Source organism: Pempheris klunzingeri, chromosome 8 (genome assembly GCF_042242105.1).
Source record: "Pempheris klunzingeri isolate RE-2024b chromosome 8, fPemKlu1.hap1, whole genome shotgun sequence".
In the NCBI taxonomy this organism is placed as follows: Eukaryota; Metazoa; Chordata; class Actinopteri; order Acropomatiformes; family Pempheridae; genus Pempheris; species Pempheris klunzingeri.
Genome location: NC_092019.1, coordinates 10,370,935 through 10,390,720, shown reverse-complemented (window position 1 = coordinate 10,390,720; position 19,786 = coordinate 10,370,935). Strand labels below are relative to the sequence as shown.

At 41.6% G+C, this 19,786-nt stretch overlaps 2 protein-coding genes across 2 annotated transcripts in view; one reads left to right on the top strand and one right to left on the bottom strand.

The window, feature by feature from the left end:
- Nucleotides 1-10,757, top strand: part of adcy2a (adenylate cyclase 2a) — a 55,458-nt gene extending 44,701 nt beyond the window's left edge. Inside the window, exons 19-25 of the mRNA XM_070834814.1 lie at nucleotides 3,184-3,268; nucleotides 5,583-5,741; nucleotides 6,825-6,971; nucleotides 7,332-7,442; nucleotides 7,548-7,662; nucleotides 9,025-9,149; nucleotides 10,605-10,757. Coding sequence (XP_070690915.1) covers nucleotides 3,184-3,268; nucleotides 5,583-5,741; nucleotides 6,825-6,971; nucleotides 7,332-7,442; nucleotides 7,548-7,662; nucleotides 9,025-9,149; nucleotides 10,605-10,757 — 895 coding nt within the window. The remainder of the gene's footprint in view (nucleotides 1-3,183; nucleotides 3,269-5,582; nucleotides 5,742-6,824; nucleotides 6,972-7,331; nucleotides 7,443-7,547; nucleotides 7,663-9,024; nucleotides 9,150-10,604) is intronic.
- Nucleotides 10,758-12,867: 2,110 nt separating this feature from the next.
- Nucleotides 12,868-19,786, bottom strand: part of dnah5 (dynein, axonemal, heavy chain 5) — a 97,355-nt gene continuing 90,436 nt past the window's right edge. Inside the window, exons 84-88 of the mRNA XM_070835087.1 lie at nucleotides 18,979-19,194; nucleotides 17,011-17,223; nucleotides 16,157-16,309; nucleotides 14,126-14,357; nucleotides 12,868-13,019 (exon numbers count right to left, since the gene is read on the bottom strand). Of these exons, the coding sequence (XP_070691188.1) occupies nucleotides 12,868-13,019; nucleotides 14,126-14,357; nucleotides 16,157-16,309; nucleotides 17,011-17,223; nucleotides 18,979-19,194 (966 nt within the window). The remainder of the gene's footprint in view (nucleotides 13,020-14,125; nucleotides 14,358-16,156; nucleotides 16,310-17,010; nucleotides 17,224-18,978; nucleotides 19,195-19,786) is intronic.

Genomic DNA, 19,786 nt, shown 5'->3' with positions numbered 1-19,786 from the left:
TGAGTCACATAATGCAAGTCCAACATAGTTACAGTCAGGTTTAATGATGTGTCCAAGTTGTTTAAAATGTCTGAGTTACATTCCAAGTCATGTACAAATCGCTGTAGTAATTCAGATTTAACAAGTGCAGCTGTTTAGTTATTTCTAGAGTTAATTTTTTCAGCAAGTTGTTACAAAGGTTATGGATGAACCATAGTACTGCATCATTTTTAAGTCCAACTGGATTAACGTTGTATTGCCTGTAACAGCACTCGTATTTGCTCTGTAAATCACTTACACATATCGTCTGTTTTAGAGAGAAATGCATATTTATATAATTTCATTTCATGCCCTTGCCCCTTAGTTCTGCATTCATTTAATGGGCATATGTTTGTGTAGACGGAGACCTTATTTGGATACAGTTGGATCTGAAGCAAAAGTATTTGTGTGTGGTAATGGTCATCAGTCCAAGTATACAAAGAGAACTGAAACACATCGATTTGCACATCGAGGAAAATTGCCAAGTTCAAAAGACCAAAAGTAGTTTTAGTCATTAGTTCCTGTGAATATGTTCCCCACATGCTACTCTCATCCACCCGTACTGACCCAACTGCGCTCCTTTCTTCACTGAATTTTATATTTCACACCGCATTCCCACAGCCTTCTCTGTTGCCAACAGCTCTGGAAATTATCTGCTTAATAAGGATGACCAGCATAATGAGGTAATAAGGAATGAAACCAGTTTCTTTGAGACGTCGGCAGAGAGGAGTCTTGCCCACAAATATGTTAACACATTACAACACATTACATGCCGCGTGGAGACAAGTACGGCCAAGCGGAGACATATGCTTGATAGAAAGCAGTCCTCAGGGCCTCCGTGACCAATGTGGTTTCTTTTTGTCAGTTGATTTGACAGCGATATACCACAGAGAGGTGGACTGCTGGAAAAACCGCTCGATGGAAATACTGTAGGGAGTTTTGTGAAACAAGATGTTGATATAAAACTGGAAGAAAGTCGGCTTCAAGTCCATAGTGAACTCATATTAGCCTCTGCTGTTGTAAAAAACACTCAATAACCCCTAAATCATTTTTAAAATGTCCTGAGCTGTGTCACAGTAGCTGGACTAACAAATATCTGTGCAGTATATTGCACTGATCTTAAAACAAAGACAGTCAGCTGTTTCCCATCCTGTGTCGTATTTAAAGCCCATGCATTTTACGTGGCATTTAGTGGAAAGAAAATGTACCTCTTCATACAGCGAGTACATCCAGTACCTCCTGGGTTTTCTTGATAGTATAGTTAAATCATCAGTGTGCAAACGTGGCATCCCTGTTGTCAGGATGAAACCTAATAAGATGCTGCATGCTGTTACTGTGGCCAGAGTTCAAGCACCAGCTGCAAACCTGACTGCTCTTAAAGCTACAACGTCTGGTTTTTACGTTGCTATTTCAAAACCTATTAGATAAAGATAACACGTACGTGAGACAGCTCTGTAATTTTTTTGGATACATATACCGTATATTAGCTTTTCACAAAACAAAGGCTGCAATTCTAGACCATCCTTACCTCTGTACTGCATATCCAGACAAAATTTTAATTAACCTCATCTGACACTGGATGAGATAGCAGCTATTCCCCCCAAAATATTGGGTGGTTGCTTTTATTTCTAATGTTCTAAAGGAAACTCCACTCTTAAAAAAGATTAATATTGCGTTTTTTCTGTGAGATTGCACAGGTTATAGCTTATAGCTGTGTGTGAACTGGAACGACTCGTTAAACTGAGCAGCCAAGAGAGACTGGTGATGACAGACACATCCTCCATAGATGGCCAACAATGAACTAAGTCTTTGGACAGTAAGAAAACACCCACTGTGGTTTTGCTAGAAAGTGAACAGAGTTTCTTTTCCTACTTGAAAATACGTCAAAAACAAAAACTTCTTGAAGCCCACAGAGTCAATCGCTAATTCACACTCAGTGGACAAACTCTTAAACGTGTCACTGGATGGTCAGCTCATCCATTCAAGTCTAAACTGTCTGATTTCCAGCATAGAATACTATTGTCTTTCTGAATATTGACTTTCCTGTCCAAAGCGATTTAAATAGCATAATGTGATTTTTAAGGAGTTTGCCCTCCTGCTAAGCCAGTGAATTTCACACAGCTTTGGTCAGCGGTAAAACAAAACGGGAAAGTGTAGAACTGACAAATAGAAAAGCTTTGGTCATTTCTGTAGTTGAAAAGCTCTTTATATGTCACTATGATGACTTCTCGTCAGAAACAAAATGAAATCAGGCTTCCTGTCCTGAACTTTACGTTTCAGATTTGTCTTCATGTGAAAGTGTTTGTCCTCAGTCATTACCACCAATTCTGCGTGAAGAATTGATTAGATAATGAACCAGGCGAGTGCAGAACTTGCAGTCTGTCTGCTGAGCTCTGCCCCAGATAAGAATAAAAGACCATTAATATGCAAAATGTGTTTTCAGAAATTAGGATGCAGCTCTCCTGTTAGAGTCTTACCACGCATTCAGAACTTAAACAGGGATGACCAGTCTTCACTGCTACAGAGGAAAATCAGTTTCATTGTAGATATAATAGGAGTGACACGAGCGTTTTGAGTTTCTCTCAATTACCACCTATTCTACAGTATGTGGGCTTTGGATGTGTGAGTTTCTGAGCATGTGCAGTAGCCAGATTTGTATGTATGCACGCACAGTACGATTCATAAACACACAATAGCTGTAACTTGTTTGGTTGCCTGATTGTGTCCTTTTTTCAGGATTATGACGGAGGAAACATTAGAGAAAGAGAGAGAGATAATCTTTGCAGATCGTGAACACTATCTTGTTTTTTTTTTTTTGCTTCTTGAGAAATGTTTCTCGTGAATGCATCCCAGAAAGGAAGCTCAGCCACCGAAATGCAAATAGTAAACAAGCTCTTGTCACAGCAAAGCAGAAGTGACAGCCTTAACCGAGTGACAGATTGGAATAAAATGGTCTGCTAACCAATCATGTGACACGTCACAGACTACTGATTGCAATCTGAACGTTTAATTAAATGTTCTTGCTCTCATCCCCCTGTCTTTTGCTTTTATCTTTTTTGTTTTGTCACTTTTTCGCTCCATCTTTTTCTGTCCTCTCGCTCCCTCTCTCTGTCTCTCCACGCACAAACACATTCTTCTTTTTTTTCCCCCCCTCTGCCCTTCAAGACCAGGAGTTCTCAAAGACCTGAAGACTATGGGCTCTATCTCCCTCTTTATCTTCTTCATCACTCTGCTTGTGCTTGCCAGACAGGTAAGTCCCCAGAATAATACTTTGAATGACGTTATCATCCATCTTGTGCACATTTTCACCTTCACAGCCTTGAAAGAGTTTAGTTTTTGCCGCATTTTTGGACCATGAATTTGTTGTTTTATGACCCCAGTTGTTTTTTTTCACGTTTTGTCTCAATGTGGAATGGCCATTTTCCCATCTGCAACAGTCTTTGTTGCTGCAAACTAAAGAGTGCAGACTGTGTTGTGAGATTCCATGATTCGTGGCCTGTTTCACCAATAATGGTCTCCCATGCATGAACACACTTGAGTTTGATGTACTGCTCTGACCCAGAAGATGCAATTCACCTGGGCATTGGACTCGGGTCATTGTTGTCATTGCCCAGTATTTTTCCTCTGTGCCATTTGAGCTAGGTTTAGTAGTTTAATGTAAATGTTGACACTGGACCCCTGACACTACTGTTTCAATCTATCTCTATATAGAGAGCATGTACCTTTTATTACCTCAGAGCTTTGGGGAGGAAATAGCTCCTCCCAGTCATCTTCTAGAGGGAAATTAACTGTGCACAGCTAATAAACAAAATAAAGTAGAGATGTTAAAGCTTTTCCACTGCTGTGACACACTGAGAGGCACCATGAGACCAGTTTGTCTGGCCTCCTCTTAGCCACTCAAGGCCAGTGATTTACATCAGCAAGTCTGAAGTTACTCAGGTGGAGATTTACTAGTCAGGAGATGCGGACCAGAGACCGGTCATTCTGGAGAGTCCTGCTCCTCTTAGTCCAGCTGTTTTGAGGTTATGCTACGCTGCAAAGTACTTGTGCTTGGGGGTGATCCAGGACTGGGTCACTGGACCACCATGCTCTGGAGCTAGAGTACAGTCTGAGCTACTAATATCAACTGAATGGATTTAAAATAAGCAGGAATCAGCCCAGTGTAAAGTAAGATTTTTTTTTTATTCTAAGCTAAGGGTAACATACAGCAGATAATACATGTTTAATACAAGCATAGTGTGACCACATATGCTCACCTGTGAATGTGCACACATGCATTCATACTTTATTTGCATGGTTTAGACTAGACTTTAATGCAGGTGGAGTCGCAGCAGTCTGTCAGAGAGAAGAGACCTGGGCAGAGTAATAGTCCTGTTTTATATCATTAAATGTGATGCCTTGGGCCCCACTGTGCACTGAAATAACAGCGTGGCTGCTACACACTGTTTTCTCTTGTGGGGACTGAAGTGGATGTACAGGTGTAAACATAGGCACCATCTTTTAGTAACGCATCCTATGCCAACACAAACTGATACCACATCCACTGATAAAAATTAATCGGACATTTCAAGTGTGGTGATGTTACTGGGACACTTGTTTGGCGTCACAGTACACTCACTCATCGGAGCTCTGAGCTTTATTTAGGGTGATTTAAACAGCTATAAAAGGCTCATTTTCCTCAACAACATAAATTCCTATTGGATCTTCTGTTTCTGTGAATGCGTAATGTTTTCTATCGCACCAAATGTGGAAGATGTAATAACACGCTTCCTGCGTGTCCTAAGTGCTGCTGGATTTTGATAAAGAGCCTCAAATCTAGACGTGAATATTAAGCAGATTGAGTTTGAGTGGATAATAAATGTTTTTGCGGAAGACAAATTACTGATGTCCCCGGCTCAATGGAAAGGCACCAGGTGCAGCCGTAGAGGAGGAATAACAGATGCCATCAGTTAATTTCTGCTCAGTCTCTCACTCTGCTCGGATGTGTATACATAACACCTCCTCTTTTTTTCTCAGACTGTAACAAGTAATTATATTTCTAGTATCAAATCACATCACTTTGCTTGATGGTTTTTGTGTCGGATCATCTTGCAAACATGTTTGTCGTTGGTTCAACATGTACTTTAAGTAGAGGCATCGTCACAGAGCACCTGAGCTGTGAAGACTTCACTCACTATCGAAGAAGATGAAATGTGATGTTTTAAGTTGCACCTACAATATTCCACCTAAAGAAAGTCACTCCTCACCTGGCCTGAAACATTTGACTCAGTCCTGATTGCACTGTGATCCTTTTGTAGTCCTGGTAAAGCGATCATCATTTTGATTAAACCCTTAAAGCTGCATTAATCACCATACTTCTGTCTTTCTTGATGGAAGACGTATGAGTTTTTTGCAAGCGTGACAAAATTGTGACCTGTTCTTTTCAATGTCCCGTTTTCTTTTCTGTCTTGAAGCCTTGGCGGAATCCACGCTTGTAGCTGTTTCTGTTTTTCTCTGTGACTTCATGGAAGCAAGCTGTACAGCTGTACCTTCAGTCTCTTCACCTTTGTGTCCTCTTGTAACAGAATGAATATTACTGTAGGTTAGACTTTCTGTGGAAGAACAAGTTCAAGAAGGAGTGTGAGGAGATTGAAACGATGGAGAACCTCAACCGGGTTCTGCTGGAGAACGTGCTGCCTGCTCACGTAGCAGAACATTTCCTGGCACGCAACTGGAAGAATGAGGTAGGCATTTATTCTGTTTTCTTTTCATTAGAGATATGAGGGATCGCGCAAGTTCTGTTTTGTCTAATGGCTGCCGGACAGACGTGTTGTGGTTTTACAGAGTGTCTTACAGTGCCAGTGGCTGGATGCCAACATCCATTACATTCATTCATTAGCTCTGATGAGGCACTGCAAAGGCAGATACTCTGTCAAGTCAATACATCAGAATCTGAAATATGTGCTTATTTCTTTTATTTTTACATAAAAACCATGATGGATATGAATATTCAAAAATGTACATAAGGTGTCGTGAGGCTTTATATTTCGGCAAGACTACGGCTGTAAAAAGTACATAAAACGTTATGTAAATTGAAAGCACTGTAAATTTAGTCACCGGCTATTTTCAAGGACATTCAGGGCTAAAATTCAGGTAATAATTTGTTCAGAATTGTAACTTTTTAAATGGAGCTGGCATTGTTAAGGTAGTGTTAGAATGATTAATTGAACTATAATGATGACAGTGAGACACAGTCGGGGTGAATTTGCTGACTTGTCTTTGAGACTCTCTTTCATCATTCTGGATCCTGTTATATTTCGCATATTTCTCAACAGTGTGAACTGTGAAAAAGTAAAGTTTTACAAATTGTGAAGTTCTGAGGACGCGGTATCTTGGAGGTCAGGGGAGTCTGAATAGGAATGCAGCTTCTGCTGCAAAAAAAAAAAAAAACCTGAATGAAGAGTCAGCAAATGACTCTATTCCAGCACTCGAGCAGAATCCAGGAGCAGGTTGCAGGTCTAATGCTTTTTAGAGTCACTGTTATTTGGATGGGGGTTCGGATGATTTGCCTCCTTTCATTTGTCTGTCTGGTTTATTGCTGCTGTCCTGTGACAAGTATTTCTAAACTTAAATATACACACATTTGCGTCAATTCCCTGAAATTCGTCCATCTTGACTAGCTTGAAATAATAACATCAGAGTCTTGTCTTCTGTCTTTCATCCATGATAAGAAGTCTGTGGTTTATCAATTTGATAACAATTTTAGGACATTGTTTTGCAGCTGTCCAAGCTAACATCTGTATTTTATCTTGCTTTTTGTCGTGCAGGATCTGTACCACCAGTCCTATGACCTGGTGTGTGTCATGTTCGCCTCCATCCCGGACTTTAAAGAGTTCTACACCGAATCTGACGTCAACAAAGAAGGATTAGAGTGCCTCAGGCTCCTCAACGAGATCATCGCTGATTTTGATGAGGTAAGTAACCTTCACTCTTGTAACCAACTGTCACAACATCCAACACATGCACCACAAATGCCCAAAACAAACTAGGATACCCAATAGGTTTCACTGATTTTCTAGAAGAATGTGATTGGACACTGAACTGTGTCTCTTGTGAAAGCAACAACCTTTTGTAATGTTGCTTTATATATTTTGAGAGGCTTTCACTGGCAGGAGGAGAAAAAAAACAGGAATGCTTGCTACAAATGAATACACTGTATAATGACATTTTGTTCATAAACAGTATATATCCTCTAAAAAATGACAGCATTATCCATCACTTCTGCCATAAACCGTTTGATTTGCTTTAGCATTTGTTTGTACTGGTGTGTGCAGCTGCTGTCCAAACCTAAATTCAGCGGTGTGGAAAAGATTAAGACCATTGGCAGCACTTACATGGCTGCTACAGGGCTGAATGCATCACCTGGGCCTGAGTACACATCACAGGTAGGAACATCTTTCACACACACACACACACACACACACACGTGTATTAAAATTGTACTTACCCAGTGTGTGTTGAATGTGTTACTGTTCTTCACCGTCTCCCAGGAGCACGACAGGCAGTACATGCACATAGGGACCATGGTAGAGTTTGCATTCGCCTTGGTGGGGAAGCTGGATGTTATCAACAAACACTCCTTCAATGACTTCAAACTCAGAGTTGGTGAGTTACACATTAAAGGCACATTTAAATGCAAAGTGCTGTGAGAACAATTTTATTTTTTATTTTTTTGAGCTAAACCTGAGTTTCAGTGTTAAAAAGCGACTGCACAGTGAATTCACCAGGATTTTACCTGTTGGTCTGTCAGTGCTACATGATCACATTGTGAGAAAGATATTAGTGGAAGTGCTCCAAATGTAATGAAATTCAGCAGCGGGGAAGCGACTTTGTTGTCATCTGTCAGACATCAAATTGCAGCAGATAAATGACATGAAATGAGAGCACAACAATATCCCTGCCTCTGGGTGACGTGTGCAAACCTGACAGTTTTTTTTTTTTTTTTCTTTTATTGGCAGGAATCATATCTTATTATTCTGTTTAGAGTCACACAGCTGGAGTTTTGGCATATAGAACAGGGTTTACTTAAAAGAATTAGCTTGAATGTAGACTTCACTGGCATGTTATGTACCAACTGGACATGTAGCTGTTATGCATAGAAAAATTCTATTTTTAGAGCGCCAGTATGCAGCGGGGGTGATTTCATTATCTTGATAGAAACGGAGAGAGATGCGTACATGTAGTATATGTCTACGTAACAAGAAAATAAAGACATAACCATAGCAACATAACAGTGAGAGAGGGAGAATTGAAGAGGAAAGCAGGCGAGCAGGTCCCAAGTCCCAGCTCCCTGCGTGTGGTAAGAGTCAGAGTTCAATACCTTCAACCTGTCTGTGAAGATCGCAGCATGGGATACTCCATTAACTCAGCAGTGTGCGTGCGTGTGACTGTACATCCCTGCTGCTTCCAGACGGGCCTAAAACACTCCATCAGAGAGGGATACAAGCCCTCACCCACTGGGACTAGACCAAACCATCAACTGCCTGTGCTGCCTGCACACTTGTGTAGATTGCAATTTCCAGCAATCTGGAAATTGACTCAGAAGCCAGAGGGAAGAGGAGCCCAGTGTCATCGCAGTGCTGTGAAAAGCTCCAGAGGCTGCTGAGCAGAGGTGCTAGGAGTGTTAGGAATTAAGAGTTCAGCTGCATTTAGCTTCCTCTTCATCTCATGTTCTGATGAAATCTTGTGAAAAGCTTTATTTACTGTGAGAGCAGCAGGTCTCTTCCTGAAGGCCTTTTGGAGCTGCACTCAATAATTAATCAGTTGTATCAAAAATTGATTTCCATCAACATTGTTCAAGTATGACATCAGATACAAAAACTTTTTTTTAAGCGTATGCTAGCCGTTTCCCCAATGCAGTTACACCTTACTTAAACATATGTCTCCTTAACATGTGTCTGATGACAGTAAATGTGGTGTCGATGCATCTGAAGTGTTCACTGATTGCTTGATTTTGTCCTTTGTCAGGTATCAACCACGGTCCCGTGATAGCTGGAGTCATTGGAGCGCAGAAACCACAGTATGATATCTGGGGGAACACAGTGAATGTAGCCAGCAGGATGGACAGCACTGGAGTCCTTGGAAAAATACAGGTAACACAGACATGTCCACTGATAGTCTATGTTTTTTTATTCTTTTTTTTCCTCCAAAGCCAGATACAGTGTTTGCCTTTATACCCACTGTTGGCTAAACACTATTAAGAACATCAGTGAAACACATGTTCATCACCAGTGGACACTGTCCCGCTGCTGTCTATGCCCACTAGTGTCAATTATTCAATCAATCAATCTTCATTTATATAGTGCCAATTCATAACAAATATTATCTCAAGACGCTTTCCAGAAAGATAAAGTCTAGACCAAACTCTTTAATTAACGATTCAAGAATTCAATTGAAACTGAAAATAGTTTCCTACAAATGCCTGTTTCCTAAAATAGATGGGAACTGTAGTTTTAAATATTTACATCTTCAGAGGGAATGAAGGAGCTGGGGGCTGAGAGAAAGTTGGAAAGCATTGAGACAGAGATTTTGTTTTTGTTTTGTTTTTCATGGAATTTTTGGAACTTAAAAAAATATAGAATAACTCCAGCCGTAACCACCTTCTGTGACCAGTTTGAGAAGCCTCTCATCCATCAAACATCACATTGTGTTCCAAGTTGTCTTTTTCTTTTGAAGCAGCAGCACTGCTCCATTTTCATATGGAGATATTTTAAATGTCAGTGCAGATGTTCAAAAGATAAAAGTCTTCTTCCCTCTGTTGCCTCTGAACATGGCAGCAGGGACATCACATCATCTCAACGTCACGTGACCTCTTCATGTCTTACATTTGCATCCCGTTTGAGCGCTGAAAAGATATGATGGTTTTTCACCTGCATGGCAAGTGGCTGTGGGAATCGCTTGGTCTTCAGAGGGCTGCATTACACTTCACAGCCTGTACACATTCGATGGAGCCATCTGCTTTCAATCGCAGTCCAAGATTGCCTGTTGATATTTTAAGATATTCAGTTATTCCAAGCTAGCTATTTCCCCTCCTCTGTTAATTTCACTGACATTTCCTAATCTTAAAACCCACAGAGAACATTTACATTCAGCATTTTTCATAAATACAGTTCTACTTTGATCTGAGGGAGCTGCAATATTTTTATTTTTTTTCCTGTTTTCAATTTACAAATTGAATTTAATGCATGAGCTGTGATGATTGATGTGCCCTTTATCTCTTACAATCCTTAATGATTGGATTGAAAAATACAGTGGAGGCACCTGTGCTTGACACACACACTTTTTTGGAATTAATCTTAGGTTAGGGTTTAGACAACACATTATCTCCAACATAAATCCTCATTCTGTTGGCTGAAGTACAACAGAGGTCTGATGATGCAGAGCATGAGTACCAAGAATACAATAGTTTGTTACTTATGGTCAGCAGATTTTTCTAAATCTCCTGGATACGTATTCATTTGGAGAGCTGGCTATTTTTTCCAGCGGTAATTTAATTCAGTTGTGTGAGATAAGCTAAACCGACGTCATCCATCTGGTTCTTCCATTAGGTGACGGAGGAGACAAGTCGCATCCTTCTCACCCTGGGCTACATGTGCTCTTGCAGAGGCATCATCAACGTCAAGGGCAAAGGAGAGCTCAAGACCTACTTTGTGCACACAGAGATGACCCGCTCACTGTCCCAAGGGAATGTAATGCTGTGAGACTGCTTCACAATATGCTGAATTTACACAGGCACAAAGAACAGACGTTCATTTCGGATGGAGAAGACTCTTCTCAGTTCTGTTGTAACAGGAACAAAGCCCGAGGCGTGAAGGAATCAGGTCTGGTTTTAATGTTGCATCGCAAGTTACCTACTGTGTGCCACAGCTGTAGAATACATTTTGTCACTTATGTAACTGTAAGTGTAGCATGTTCAGCAACTAGGCAATAACCCCAGAATATATTGGAATTTGAATGTTTGATCCAGAAAAGCCACAATGGCACAAGTTTAGTCAGTCCAAATTAGTATCCTGACTCTGGTCACTTTGCCATAAATGCCTCTTTTTAAGTCGGTACATCAAAAACCGAATCTATACGTTCTGTTCACTGTAGAGGACACAGCACATTTTGGATGTCAAATGATGTACAGTAAAAAGTCGAGAAACAAAGAACGCGGCAACAATTTTCACATAAAGGCCTCTTGAAGAGCATCCAAAGAGAAGAATATCACAGTGAACTATGGTAATACAAAAGAAGACACGCCGGTGTTATGGATATAAGGAGGCCTGCGCTGCCCAAACTTAACCAAGTAATACAAAAGGCCACAGATGGAAGATCTGGGATTAATGTCAAGAGAAGTGAAAGCAAAGGAAATGTTAAAAGGGAAAATTGCATGACCACTGTTGCAAAGCAGAAACTGGTCCTTTTTTAAAAAAACAAAAAAAAAAACACACAGCCAGCCAACAAGGAGACACATATGTGTACATAAGTCCATCGACCTTGTTAGGAGCACGAAGTCTTGGATGTATTTTACATACGGTACATACAAGGAAAAGCATTAAAAAAAAAAAAAAAAAAGAATGAATATATTGTGATATTCATGCAGGGCCACGTTTCCCACAACTATCTTTGCACTTCAATCTTCTTTTCTCACATGTCAGAAATGTGAATTTTTTTTGGCACAGGTCAGATTTGTCAACGCCTGCTGAAAATGGAAGATCAGGTGATGTTCAGAAGGCGGAGAGTAAACAGATCCGAATCATAACGATTTAAAAATCAGGTTGGAGTAAAACTACTGGACAGCAAAAAGGATAAAGATGATTTTAGTGTGAAGATGTTCATTTGGGAAACCCGAGCCTGATCAGTGTACAGGGTAGCTTTAGAGTGCGTATGGTACGGTGGTTTTGTAACAAAAGAAAATACTACCAAAAAAGTGTTTTGATGTTTTGATGCCATTGTTTTTTTTGTAAAAACTTCATTAAAATTTCTATGTATTTCAGTTTTCGGAGTGTTCTTATTTGTGATGTGCACACTGACCTGACTCTGTCGTCTCTATCAGCCTAAACTGGTCTATGTGAAGCTGTTGCACTACAGCAATCGAAACGAGATAACATTAATCCAACACTGGGCTCCAAACTACAATTAGTTCTCGCTGGTTCAACGTGTTTTTGCTTCTAGAACGTGATGCACACCTGACGTCTGGTGAGCACATGGACTGAGACAATATGTCTAGACTTATCAGGGCCAAAGTTGAATCATTCAATGAGGCAACGCACTTTGTGTCCCGCCTGCTTTACACTGCTGCTTCCATTGCTAGAGACTAATAATTCAATTAAATGTCAAATGTCAGTGAAAAGTACAAATTGGCAAACTCAAGATGGTGATTAGAAATATCCTTTGATTGATCATTTACTTCCTGAACAGCAATCACTGTTATGGTAGGTTGTACACGTTTATGAAGAGCATCCAGAAAAAAACGATAACACTGACAAGATGTTTCAAATTTGGTAGCTCTGGTTTTTTGACATTATTAAACTGGATTACACTGTGGGGGACTGTGAAGCAATGCTTTTATTCTCAGGAGTCCTTCGACATGTTCTTTTCCACATAGAGATGTTTCCAGAGGTTTTGTCACATTGGAACCACACGTGTCGTCGTTGGTGCCTCGACTGATACAATTTCCCACTTTATGGTGCAGAAAAAAGTAAGCAGACCACTGAATTGTAGGCATGGCAACAGCTGCGCGCTCGAGCACGTCGGGCATGTGCCTGATGGGAAATGAATAAAGGCTAACCTGCCAGATGTGTGTCAGTGTTTCACAACGTGAAGCGATCATTTGACGTCACAGAGGAGAGCCACACCCCGGAGGATCCAGTATTCTGGAGGAAGCGAAGTCCTCAGGTCCACAGCTGCGATGTAATTTATGTCCGTCCTAACGGGCTTCTTGTAGATTGGACAGGAGTAGAGGCGGGAATCCTTTACACCTGCAGCACAGAAAAATAAAAAGGTGTCGCTTGATATGCACCGCTGAAGAGACAAAAAATAATCAAAATCAGTAACTTTTTTGATTAAAACTGATCAACAGCAACAGCTGGTGAAATTGTCTCTTAGTTAAGGTCATAATTAAACATAGTTACATTTGAATTATTTCAAGTCAATGAAATATTGAACTCTGAGTTGGGATGCCACAGGGACAGTGCTGAGTCATCTGTTTTTTTTTTTTTTCATCAGGCAAATAGCTCAGATTAGAGTAGCCTGGTTATTTCCCACTGCTCTCACAGCACCACCTTAGTGTTCTATGGTTTTTCAGCTGTGTGGCGCACACTGGAGTGTTCTTCAACGGCCCCACAGCAGCACAAATACCAACCATCCTTTTCACAAGCAACACAACAGCCTCTGTTTAGTCTGTGGAGATGATACACGCGGGGATGAGACTCATCTCTTTGAAGGGAGTAACAAGTGAGTAGAGAGACTCATGTAGACTCTCACATGTACCTGCACGCACAAGTGTGTCACTCATACTGTAGATGCTCTTACAGCCACTTGTCTAAAGCGACATCCGTCACCGGTCTCCTTTACATTGATACGCATACACACACACACACTCACTCACACTCAAGCCCAGCAGGCAGACCTCTTGTGGGAAAAGCTGGGAGGGGACATGGTGTAAACAAACCGCATTACGCCTATCATTGGATCATTAATTCATTTCCCAGAAAGCCTTGCTTGTGGGCATCCACCGGAGCTCCGTCTCCCTGCCTGAACATAGCCTGGTCTCATCCAGACCAAACACTGTGCCACATACTGCTGGTGATTTATTCTCAGACAAAATAAATAGCACTTAGTCTGCTTGACATTTAAATGTTACATCCATCCATTCTGAGGGACTGTGTGGGATGCAAATGTTGAGGAGGAGAGAAGAGACTGATAAAGACTCAAGAGACCTTGATCCTGATGAGAAAAGAGGATTAAAGGCGCTTGCATTGTCACATTAGAGCTTTAAATTCAGACACATCCAAATCCACCTTGTTGATATTTAGTCTTAAATCTGACTCCTCTCCATCTGATGTCCTCCAGCTGTAAATCTCACCGTTATTCTCAGCGTACATCCTGATCACAGGCATCATCTCGAAGAGGACTTTGGGCTTGGAGTCAGTGAGTTTGCAGCTGCGGCGGTCCCAGCCGGCTCCCTCCAGGTACAGGCCGAAGACGTAAACTCCCTCCGCGGGGGGCTGGGTGATGTCGTCCTTCATCCACCGGGTCACCTCGTTGCACAGCACCATGCGGTCCAGGGCCCAGCCTTTGTTGGCGCGCGTGATCTCCTGGAAGTGTGGGGAAAAATCCACAGGTTCAGGCAGTGATGTGGGCAGTGCATTTGGCAACTGTTTCCTTGCAAAAAAAAAATCAATTCTGATAACAGGGCTGTAATGGAGGTACAATAAAAAATCACTGTGTAGGGCAGAGAAGTGCACTCCATCGATGGCTTTGTTTTGCGAGATGCTGCGCCGAAAGAAAGAAAATAAATCTGATAGGACTCAAAAAGAGCAAAGTTCGAGAGCAGAGTGCACAATAAATAAATGAAATGTCAGTATTGTATCCCCTCAGACATTTTATCCTGATTTCGAAAGAGAAAAAAAAAAAAAAACAGACAAAATCCTTATAGAGCAAAATTGAACAGATAGGGGCTGATAACAAATGACACGGGGACACACACACACACAAATAACAAGTCTTATAAAACCAGTCACAGCGCTCAGCGGACTGTTTGTGATGCTGCTGGTCCAACAAAAGCTGCAGTGTCTCCTGGGAAGGTGGTCTACAATCTCAGTGAGAGAAAACGATGGCTTTTTCTTGAGAACTAGTACAGTAGTCCCACAAATCCCTGCTCAGTAAAACACAGACACCTTTATCCACATTATTTTTTCTCTGGGCATGCAATTGGTAGTTTCCTACTTACTGTAATAAAAAAGATTTTCTATTCCTATTACGACTTCATTTGCGATGTAAATTGATTTGATGGCCTTGCAAACGTACCTCAGATGTCTTTTTCAGCTCATTTTCAGAGTTGCTGTAAATGATAACCAGACCTCAGATCTGAACCAAATCCAGTTAAAGCGATTCAAGGCCACCAATCACGGCTTTGCAGATAATTTGCTGACAAACCAAAAGACTAACGGCGGTAAAAAAAAAAGTAAAGAACCTCCCAGGTGAAGGCAGTAATGGAAGGAGCGAAGGACAGATTTATTTCAAACTGCAAGGCTTTAAAAAATACTGAAAAAAATGCATGTTTCAGGTTTCAGGACAAAAGCGAAGCTGAAATAGGATGGAAGCATTATTGGCCCTGCAGGGGTCGAGGCAAAAACTACGCAATCTGCAAATAATTAAAGGGCAAATATGCACATCTGCCATGAATGATGGCAGATGGATATTTTAGATCTCTTAGACTTAGACGTATTAAAAAGAAGATGTTTAAAGCTTAATTAGAGGCTAATCAGTTTCTTTTTTGTCCACCATCCCACCACCAGAGTCTGGTGTCTTATCTCCTGCAGTAACCTGTTGGGCTACAGTGTGTGACGTCCTCCTGTGACAGTGACAGCTCAGGAGATGCTTCCATTCGAAAAACTAGAAGAAAATGCAAATGCTCAAGCTGAGCCTCAAGCTAAAAATGCAGTATAAATATGTCATAACATAAATTGTTAATGACAAAGTGCCTGCCCTGTAATGCATATTACTAACATCCAATTTTCACTAGTTTTTTTTTTTAGCTCTCATATGAATCTGGATATATTTCTGTATTTCATAATATATGACACAGAGCATGGATGGATAATTATGATAATTAATATTGGTCCCTAACAACAAAGACATGACTTCAGATCTGGATCAAGCAGGGTTAAACATTCAGATTACATCCCTCCGCGGTATTCACTCCCCCCACATTAATATAAATTGGATTTCATTGGAAAATAAAGAAGAAATATGTGCACATTTATTTGCCTGTCACTGTGTGTGTGTGTGTGTGTAAGTGTGTGTGGCCGTGTGCCTGCCTCTCCCTCTGCGTGCCATCTGGTCTGCTCCCCGGCGGTGGGTAAGTAGGTAGGTAGCCTGATGCCGTGTGTACCTGTCTCATGGCTGTCAGGAAGCCCTGCGGGTTGAAGAAGCCTGTCATCCAGAAGCAGTTGGGCCGCCCTTCAAAGATCCACGCCTGGAACTGCCGGTTCCGCTCAAGCAACTCTGTGAACCAGAACCCCAGGGTGCTGGAGGCCCACGATGCCTGAAAAACAAAGGCAAATATCAACAGGAACAAAACATTACAATGGAACAGAGACAACTGTCACCCAGACAGATCAGAGCCTTGGAGGAGAAGACAACAGGGAGGCATTAAAGAATGGATTGTGAATCACGGTGTGGCAAGAAAAAAACAAACAAAGCACGACAGAATAAAAAAGATTAAAATACAGCAAAACACAGAAGAGTGGAGGCAAATTACACTGCAGGTAGAAAACCTCCAAATCCCAGACGGGAAGCCATTCAGGTCTGCCGTGGAGATGGATGTGTGTGTACCGCGGATACAATTTCAAAGTAAAGCACTTAAATAAAGGATAAACGAGCATCAGTGTGGGCTAAACAAGAAACTAGAAGCTGACGACTGATGATGACGAAAAGCTGAGGTTTTGCTAGCAAGACATATTTGATGTTATCAGAAACAAATGAAGAAACCTTTGATTTAGTTGACAACAGTCAAGAACATCCGATAAATGACACCTGCTGCACTGAAGTAAAAAGATCTTTTCTAACAAATTAACTAAAATAATAAGAAAAACGGCTGATATATGACTGAAGCCTGAAGAAACGAAGTGATCTGCTTTTGTTGTTCGGCATTTGAATCCAAAGAATTCAAAGTCTACAAATGACGCTGCGGCTGCGGTGAGTTCGGTATAAAAATCTTAATTCGAGGCAAATCTCTCAACCGACCTTCTTCCAGCGCGCAGGAATGCGTGCGTCATACATGCAGTCCAGGGCGTCCCGCAGGTTCTCGCTCATGATGATGGTTCCATCGATGGCCAGCTTGAGGTCTGTCAAGGTGTTTCGGACCAGAACTATGACCCTTTGCATCCGATCGATCTCCTGACGCAGAAAGATGTTCATGGGCTGGAAAGGACCCATCTTCTGGAGGCGCTCTCTCACCTGGTCGCGTTTCATCGAATCAAACAAAGGGATAAGACGTAAATTTGAAGAATTTAAAGCGCACGGGGTGAAGATGCACACACAGACATGCTATGCAGGCACGAAAAGAGAGGGACACGTTCATAGGATGAGATGTACATGGAATTACTAGACTTCACCAAACCTCCACTCTACGTACAGTATAGCCTCCTTAAAATAAAAGGCTTTGTGTTGCACATGCTTCAGGTACAAACTGTGCATAGGATGTGATGTTTCCATGGTTACCATTACATGTAAGGAACAGGTAAGTACACAAGGAATTTATATTTCTTTGAAAAGACAGATTTGTCTTTTATTATAAATGCACCTATAAATCTCAGCTTTTCTGTACTTCCCTTCATTCAGTTGGGAATCTGAACTCTGTACAATTAACCTTTTTCACAGCCGACGTTCTAAAAGACCGACGTTCTAACAGACCTTTTCAGACCAGGAAAAGCACGTGTGGGTAAAACCATTAATGATGGCTGCACTCCATTGTAACCAACTGCATTTAGCCTCCATTTGCCTAGTCAAGTGCAGCATTTACTACTTTAGAGGGAAACATTGTACTATAAATTTCACAACGTGGCTGCAGCACTTGCTTTTCAGATTAGGATTTGACAGTAATCCTGACTATTGTTTTGTCTCATATAAAATCAATATATATTTGTCTCACTTCCCTTCTAATCTTCTCACATGGTTTCACTTCAATGAATGGTTACATAATTAGCCAAATAATTATCCAGTTATCCAACGTTTTGCAAAAAGAATTCAAAGATTTGAGAAGTCAAGAAGACTAAAACAAGACTAAACCTGATTTGTGGATCTTTTTCTTCTTTCGTGTCCCATTCATTATGTCACAACCCCTCAGATTAATCAGATGATCCTTACTAACATGTTGCTTATTGCTCACATGTTAATGCATCAGTGGTGATAATCTAATGTAACATAGAATCATTCATTAACGACAGGAGAAAAACACCATGACTTTGGATCACTGGTACATTTTACAGCTAATGTTTTTGTGCTTTTACCTGAGAGGGATTTTGAATGCAGGACTTTTACTCGTAACAGCATATTTTTACATTGCTGCATTAGTACTTTTAATGGAGTAAAAGATTTGAATGCTTCCTCCACCACAGCTCACTATCCTTGTTAATGGGACACCTACATGGAACAGGGCCGTAGTTAATGTTATCACTAACACCTGCTATGTGAAAATGTCTGCTGTGGAAAAAGGTCCATTTTCCTTCATTTTAAAATACATTCTTTACTGCTTTCATGTACTTTGTAGACAGACAGCCAACAGGCGGAAGTGGTGTGACGCGCAGTAGCAAGTTTTCCATGACAAGCTTTGCGCCTCGCCTCAGAAAAGTCACAGTCTCACCTCACTTTCTCTTAAGTGACAAAAAAAAGGCGAGAAAATCTTAAAATAAAACAAAGCTAGCAAGACTCCGCTCCATTCTCACCCCTTCTATTTCTAGTCTTCTTTTCTCTGTCTATCACTGTCTCAAGCACACACACAACCTTCCCTCACCTCACCAACACACACACACACACACACACACACACACACACACTCCAATTCTGACTGCAACACTCAGCCCAGCACATAGTGAGTGGGGGAGCACTGTACATGTTGTTTCCCTCGCCTTGGGCTGTTCATGGTGCACACACACTAACACACACACACACACAGACACACACACACAGATGCGCTCACACACGTAGGCTTACTTCAAACGGTAGGTAGTCAGGAGGCAGTTTCTCCAGCATGTCATCAGCCAGCCTGGACACCACAGCCTCTCTGGTTTCCCCTCCGCCCGACGAGCTGTCCTTAGGCTGAATACTGAGGATGGTGTCCAGTACGTCTTTGGCCAGTTTACTCTGGTAGGTGATGTCTGCGTTCGGGTGGAGGCCGAACACCTCTGGAGTGTCATAGGCTGGCAGACCCTGCGAGAGAAAAACAGCAACAGTTACTGGACCCGAGGTCACTCTGGTTCACAGAGCATTTGTGAAAATGTTTTCAGAAAGAAATGGCCGAGGTGCATGTTCTCTGCTCTCACAACAAGTGCTGTGAGAGGGCCCTCGTGTCCCCCATGGAGCAGCTTATCACCTAAAACTGAGCCGACAGAAACAGGCTGAGCTGAATCCTGAAACAGGGAGAAATAGCCTCCAACTATGTGGAATAGATTTTTATGTGCTACCGTTTTTTTTTTTGGAGGGTTGGTGGTCCCATTTCTTCTCAGTTACAACTGCCTGTTTTGTCATTGCTAAGCCACTGTTGGCAATGGTAAAGTGTTGGTCAAAATAAAGTGTCGACAGCCAAGTCGCCCCTCTGATGCACAGTGTCACCAGCTGCTTCTTTTCACCCTCCAGTGAAGAGCTTCACCATGAGAGTGTAACACGTGGGAGATTTATGCTATCGCTCCCAGTCCAATGGTGCGCGCATCTGACAAACTAGCATGAACTGCAAGTGCAGTGACAAGATCGCACCCCAACTCCCCACCAACAAACACGGCCAATTGTGCTCAGTGGGCCAACG